At 42.0% G+C, this 7,554-nt stretch overlaps 1 protein-coding gene across 6 annotated transcripts in view; it reads left to right on the top strand.

The window, feature by feature from the left end:
* Nucleotides 1-373: 373 nt before the first annotated feature.
* stau2 (staufen double-stranded RNA binding protein 2) overlaps nt 374-7,554 on the top strand; it is a 62,657-nt gene continuing 55,476 nt past the window's right edge. For all 6 annotated transcript variants that reach the window (XR_003748838.1, XR_003748836.1, XR_003748837.1 and 3 more), the window contains exons 1-5: nt 374-622; nt 2,064-2,271; nt 2,794-2,924; nt 3,200-3,359; nt 4,136-4,271. Coding sequence is in view for 3 of the 6 variants with exons in the window: in XM_028969476.1 (XP_028825309.1) it covers nt 2,073-2,271; nt 2,794-2,924; nt 3,200-3,359; nt 4,136-4,271 (626 nt within the window). In the remaining 3 variants the exon portion in view is untranslated. The remainder of the gene's footprint in view (nt 623-2,063; nt 2,272-2,793; nt 2,925-3,199; nt 3,360-4,135; nt 4,272-7,554) is intronic.

Here is a 7,554-nt window from a genome sequence, read left to right as displayed (position 1 = left end):
GAACTGACTGGGGAACGGACTAGATGCTGCCCATAAGCACATTTCATCTCTGTGCCTTAAGAGAGGTTTCAAATCCCCCTGCTGTAAAATGTCATCATAGTATACCATCCATTACATATAAGACCATTAATTAAGTATTCAATAAGCCACTCGGCATTTGATCATCATTATACATTTATAGGATACCGGATAATGAAAAGTAAGGTGCGCTATGTATGTCCAACGAGAATGCATTATTACCAAAGGAGGCCCCAGGGCGTTATAAATGTATTATTAGCGTGGTGAATAATGTAAAGGTTTAGGAGAGAAGTGGCCGCTTGACCACCAGCTCCCCTGTCAGGAAGCTGGGCCGTACCATGTGGCGGTGGGGGGAGCGGCTCGCCGCTCGTCCGAACGCCGCGCGTCTTTTCGCCGGCGCAAGACGCGCCGCAGCTTCTCCGCACGCCTCCCCGGCGAAACAGGCGCCGCGCGGTTCCGTGCGAAGCGGCCACGGTTCGCGTTCCGCGACGTGGTACGCGTCCGAGGAGAGACCCCGATAATGTGGTTTGCTCCCCAGAACCATCAGTTCTCTTTAGTGTTTGCCAATGTTGGAGGTGGAACTGGGGTCTGGCCCTGGACTAAGGTAAAAAAAAAAATACAATTAAATATCCCTTCCCTTGCGTTTTCAGCGCGAGCACGTCGTTTCGTTGCAGGACGTTTCCCGTGTGCGCTGTCGGACCGTGACGGTCCTCGGGTTTGTGTGGAGAACCAGTCTTGCGCTTGAGATGGGAGGGGGATGTAATGTAGCTCACTAGCTGTAGCCGTTCAGCCATGATGTCTGCACTCGGGTACCGCCGGACGTCTATGCCGGCCGGGCTTCCCGCAACGGGGTGCGAACACGCTTTTACTTCCTCGCCGTCTTGTGAACGCCGCTCGGCGGACGCACTGGCCGCTCCGCTTCGAAAGGGCACGTTTGGTGCTGTCACGCCTGAAAATGACACTAGCGGGCTAGCCGGGCTAGCCTGTGGACCCCAGAAGCCTTTGCTGTGCATGCAACTGGCTTAGTGACATCAGTTGGCGGCTTTGCACAGCTGACTCCGATTTTGCCCACCCAAGGGATCATGGTCAAGAGCCTGCGGTCTTCGGGCTGGATTTGCATGGTCCCCCTCAGCACAAATGGCTGCAGGCTGCAGCTGTATAAGGTGGCATTACAAGCAATGGCTCATGCCTCATGCAATGTTATGCTACCGGCAGCATTTCAATTCATTTGAACGTTTCCCTTAAATAAACACCAATACGCTAAATGTTGTTAGAATGTTATCAAGAAGCCAGTTTTACACAACACAGTGTCATTTATTTTCACCAGTTTCCCCCAAATGTGATTGTTAATGCAAATTCAGCACCAAGCATTACTATTACTGGCTCACATATTGAGTCTGTGCTAGTCTTGAGACATCACCATTTCCATTTATAACAGTTGGCTGTAATTTCTATTTGAAATGTATGTTTATTTGTTTACATTGACAGCGTTGATCAGACACCCTGATCCAGAGCGCCTTACAGTCAGTAGTGACGGGGACAGTCCCCCTGGAGACTCAGGGTTTAGTGTCTTGCTCAGGGATGCAATGGTAGGAAGTTTGAACCTGTGACTTTGTGGTCTTCTGGTCCATTGGCGAGTGTTATCCACAATCCAGCATTTTTAAGTTGCCCCTTGGGGACAAATAAAGCTCTTATTGGCACTGTGTAATAGGCTTATAGGGCATTTCTTATGCAGTTCTGAACTTTCTACTGGAATAGAGAGTACAGTATGAACAGCAGCTTGTGGCCACACAACCCTTCTTGAATGTAGTGTACTGGTTCGATTTACAGGAGAAGTATAAGGTTCTTGCAATACGTGTCATGGAAAAGAGGTGGCTTGACGGAAAATGGTTTGAACATGTGTGGTCACACTATAGTCTAGTGTAACTAATGAGTTACACTCTATTGATGAAGTAGACATTGATCACTTATACGCATGTAATAAACACAAATGTATGCATTTTTGTTGTCAGCTGTCTCTGTTGTGTTTCATTATGATCCTGCAGTCGTAGAACATGGCTCAAGTGAAAGTGCAGAGTTCAGCCCCCTTGCCTGGGCCTGGCCTCTCCCCAGTCTTGCCCCCAGTGGCCATGCCCAGTACAGGACCCCTGACTCTGCAGCCCTCTGTCAACGGCACAATGCCGGCACCGACGCCCGGCTGCCCCAGTCCAGCAGCTGGCTTTGTGGATTCCACTGCGTCGGCAAATCCACCAGGTATACTCGCTAACCCGCCGAGCTCTCAAATGACCCTCCGGAGCCACAGAGCTCTGCTCTGTCTGCTTTTATAGACAGGAGGACTTAGTGTCAGCCTTGATCTATTTAAAAGTCCATACTGGCCCTACAGCCCTGACACTGGATAGAGTTTGATGGGACCCCAGTGTACTGTAAAAAGCATAACAAACACATCCCAAAACCATAACCAACAAATACAATGACAATAACATGTAACAAATCATTAAACTGTACATGGTAACAGTTTTCCACTCTGCCTCTTCAAACCAGCATCTGCCAAATTTTCATCTAAATGTAAAAGTTATATCACTATTATAAAAATACAATTTATACATTTTACTAAATTGTGACTGACTTCATCTGCATGTTCATGATGTAAAAATAAACAGAAAATAGTGGGCTTTGTCTTAGATTGAATATAATCTGTAAAATTGTTTCTTATGCCCCAAATACAATCTAACCACCAATGGCCACAATATTCTGCATTCTTGTCTCTGGTTACAGCTCCTCTCAAGGAAAACATGGCAAACCCCAAAGAGAAAACTCCTATGTGTCTGGTGAATGAGTTAGCCCGTTTCAACAGGATTCAACCACAGTACAAACTCCTGAATGAGCAGGGGCCTGCCCATGCTAAGGTATGTTTACTCGGCTACTGGATTAACAGTATTACTATTGGTATTGTAGTACTAGGACAGTGTAAGTACAGTATTAACAAATATGCAATATTTATTTTCTGTAAAGTTGTCTTAAAGCAGAGCACCTTATGAGTTATGAGTTTCAGAGGTGAGTTTTAGGGGAGGTGCCCAGGCATTTTTGGAAAAATGTTTGATACAGTAAAAGGATGTTTCTCCATTCACCATTTTTTAAGTGATCGTTTTTGTTGTCATCCTTCTGTGTTTTTCGCACACAGATCTTCACGGTTCAGCTGTCCCTGGGGGAGCAGGTGTGGGAGGCAGAGGGAACCAGCATTAAGAAAGCCCAACACTGCACAGCCTCTAAGGCCCTGATTGAGAGCACCCTTCCTTGCCCCCCACCACGCCCCCCCAAGGTGGACATCAGCAGCAACCCAGGTACTGTGAGATGCTCTTTCAGTGTGTTCTTTTAATCTGCTTTGAAATAATAGCATGGCACTTGGGGAACTGTGCGTGTTTTGAGACTTTGGATGACTGAGGGGGATTTCAAGGGCACTTGTAATGCTTGCTTATTAGACTGCATCCATAAAACAGTTTGTTTTTTACTTATAGGACTAGATCTGATATTTTTCTATTCTCAGTCAAGACAAAATACAGAGATTGTATTCAAGTTTGGTGCTGCAAGAATGGAATTTTAGGTACCTAGGACATGACAGTTTTTGCTGCTGTATGCATGTATGTTCTTTCAGAGATGACATTTACAGCAGACATAACTTGCATTTGAAAGAATTTGACAATTTGCCGAATACAGTACTCCATTAAAATCATCAAAGCCTTTGCAATATGAGTTGCACATTTTGGGTTGTGTGGTTATAGCATAAAATATATTGTACAAAGATGGACAAAGTTTTTTTGGATTACAGCAATTTACCTCATCCAGTAGATGGCAGTAAAGTTCACTATTGTGAAAATATAGTCATTGTTAGTCATTGAAATATGACAACTTCATTCGCAACTCAAGTGAAGCTTATATTCAAGGAACAAGGAGATTCAGAATATGTCCAAACCTTTATACTGTGTTGGGATTGTGAATTTAAGAACCATTTTGATTGTGTGACCAAAAAACAGAATCACTCCTGATCACTCCTGAAAGAGTTCCTGTTTTTTCTGGAGCTCGAGATCAGTGACCAAGTGTAAATGATTCTTTCTTTCAGGCAGCATCACTCCCACCGTTGAGCTGAATGGGCTAGCTATGAAGAGAGGGGAACCTGCCATCTACAGACCTCTGGATCCGAAACCCGTTCCCAGCTACAGAGGCAACTACAACTTTAGAGGAATGATCCACCAGAGGTGAGCAAAGCGGCCCCAAATGCCCACATGACGTGCTGAATGTCAACCCATTTGGGCTTTGATGTGCTTTACTGAAAAACAAAGTTTTGTGGGCACATTTGGATCCAACCGTGTGCTTTCAGATCTGGATATAAATCAAACGGGTCCCTGTAGTTGCAGCTCATCCGTCAGCATCGTTTTCTTTGTTACATTTTTTTCCATCTGACCGCGATACCAGTATTTACATAACCCAATAAATCCGCCAAGGGTCCTCGATTAATGGCCCTCTACTGCTGGGTCTGGTATGCAGTGGAGAGAAGTCATTTACCTTATTTAGTTCCACAGATAATGTTTCAGAAACTGCAGGTATCTTGCAGAGAGAAAAATTAGGTCAGTGTTTTCCAGCCCATTTAAAGCCTTAGCTGTCAAAAATGGAAACGTATTGAGTAGTGCCGCAGGAAGGGATAATTGGCTTTCTTAGAATAAAAATTGCGTTTCAGGAATGTGAGGAAGCTTGTCAGGTATTAAAATTGTGTTTTAATGGACAAAGTTTTGCAAGGATGACAGAACTGCTACTGAGACATTCTTTTTCCTACAATTCATACTACAATAGTGGTGCCCACAGGGGGCCAGTGGTGGTCTAGATGTTTAGGAAACAGACCTTTAATCAGAAGGGCGCTGGTTCGAATCTTGAACTGCCCGGGTCCCACTGAGCCAGATCTCCAGGCACCTATTATGGCTGTCCACTGCTCCCTCATAGGTTAAATGCATAGACCACTTTTCACTATGTCACATACAAGTGACAACTAATCTCTTTCACATTCAAAATATCATAACTTGACACATTTCACTCACAGTAGTGTTGGCCTGGAGCAAGTCCTTAAATTGACACTAGAGGGCACTGCAGCCTAATTGAATTGCCTTCCATCAATTATTTTGTTATCACATATTACCTTAGTCTCTGTTTAACACATTTTTAATTGAATTTAACTCTTTAATTATTTTAAAGTTATTGTTTTCTATTTACTTTCATGAATAATTGAGTTTTGTCTTGGCAAAATTCATCATTGTACCTATTGCTCTCTACATGTATGTAATTAAATGTCTGGTTTTGTAAAACCATCTAAAAAGACAATGTTTGGTCTTATCGTCAAATGTATGTTTAGATATTTATAAACTGAACTGAGGTTTTATGTTTCAGTTCATTAAGCTTACATGGTTTTAAGTAAAATAATATAGAATTGCTGGTGTCTTCCTCTTGTAAGTCGCTTTGGGTAAAAGCGTCTGCTAAGTAAAGTAAAGTAAAGTAAAGAAATTCAAAGCCCATTTTGAACTGCTGGCTGTGTGAGCTCCATATACCTCTCACTGAGATTAGTTTAGGAAGAAGCACAAAGGTAAGATGAGAACCGCTGACTGATTGGCGCATGGCATAGATCTTGTGCTGTGCTGTGATGTGTCAGAGATTGAATATGAGATGCATCCATAAAAAAAATGTCAGTCTCTCTGGCCTATAATCTTTTAGATCGTGGACTTCAAGGAGTGAGGGCGAATTTGATCTTTTGTAAGATTACATCATTTTGGTGCAGAAATCACCATAGGATCCGGGTAAAGGGGATGCTTTAACAGAAATCCAGGGCTGTTAACAAATGCAGCACCCCAAAGTCACTTGTCTTCTTTCTAATCAGAGTTTTTATTCACATCCCTGACAAGTTGTGGATAATTAAACTAATTCAATTAGTCTGCTGAATTGAACATTTTTAATGTATTGCCCACAGTAAAGTGCTTTAAGTGCTTTTCTGGGCCAGTAATAGTTATGGATCAAGGCTTTGAATGGAGTACAGGAATTAATAGTTAAAAGGACTTTCAATCAAGCCTTGCTGTCATTTAAAGGGCTGAGGTGTTGAATATTGATCTTTAAATTGCTTCATGCCATGAAAAATGAAGCAATGGGTTGAAGCATTCTCTTGTTTCAGTAAAATATTAGTAATAATCAATCATTAATGTGCTTGATCCTCGTTTATAATACAAATCAGGCCTTTTGACAGTATTAATATTTCATGCCGCGTTCAGCAGATTATCATCACGTGTCCTCCTCTATACAGGCAACTGGTTTCTTGTACAAAAGTGGTTGCTGGCATCACCAGGTTAACACTGGCAGTCCTTTGGCAGTCCTGTGCACATTTGGATAATAAAGCACCATTATGTCATCATCTGTGTGCTTCCCTGATTTGGTTAATGAGGATAATTCCTGTGGGTGCTCTCCAGTGATATTTCCTGGTGTGACGGGATCAGGCCTTTCCATGGAGTATATGTGGTGCGCAAGTGCCTTAGTCCAACATGGAAAACTGCCTATGGAAAACTGCATCACTATGCATACTGTTGAACACGCTGATTAAGAATATGTCATTACACTGATTCATTGTTCAACAGCCAGTTGTTTCTGTATGGATTCTTTTGTCGTGTTGTTTAAAATGGCAAGGAATTTAAGGAATGAAAAAAAATCTGTCTTATTCTGTTGGGATCTCCTGTCTATATTTCCGAATCTCATTAATCAACATGATATGAATGAGATAAACCAATGTAAACTCAATATGAATATGGTTTCAATATGAATATGAAAGTTATACAATTTGAGTATGCCAGCGTGCCTCCAGTCTGCGTGTTGACTGTCTGTAGCAGGTACAATATAGTCATAGATTGAATGTCTGGATTTAATTTCTTTTGGATTAATCAGTAAAAACTAATCAGTGTTCCAGAAGAATCTAATGCACTTTGTCATGCCATGAGACCTGCAGATCCCCATTCATGAAAAAGCATCATGTTGCTCAACTGTGATGCTTTGTCAGGAGCATGGTTGCTGGTTGCGTAAGGCATTTTCTGATTAGCTACAACTGAATTCATGAGGTCCAGCCTAGTTCCAGGAAGTTAATTTGAAATCATCCTTTTCCAGATATTTCATTCTGGAACCTTTTTTTCTTCATCTGATTTTAGAAGAGAGCAGATCAATTGTAGACATACTATTTTACCAAAGTCACCTCTTAGAATCTTTTAACATCTTAAATTCTTTAAATTTGAATATTATTTTACTGTAATTGTATCCTTTGTATTTATTCATTAATGACTGTTGGGACCTTAACAATGTCCCAACCTGTCCCCAAATGTCCCAACCTTTGAATATAGATAAAGGTTCTACCACACTGAATTACTGAATGTGATATTTTTTTTTATTGTATTAACAGGTGGACATTATTTTAAATCAGAATGAGATGGACTGGTTTTCCAATTTAAATGGAAGGTCAGAAAC

This window comes from Denticeps clupeoides, chromosome 2, assembly GCF_900700375.1.
Source record: "Denticeps clupeoides chromosome 2, fDenClu1.1, whole genome shotgun sequence".
Classification (NCBI taxonomy): domain Eukaryota; kingdom Metazoa; phylum Chordata; class Actinopteri; order Clupeiformes; family Denticipitidae; genus Denticeps; species Denticeps clupeoides.
This window is presented reverse-complemented; position numbering and strand designations above follow the sequence as displayed.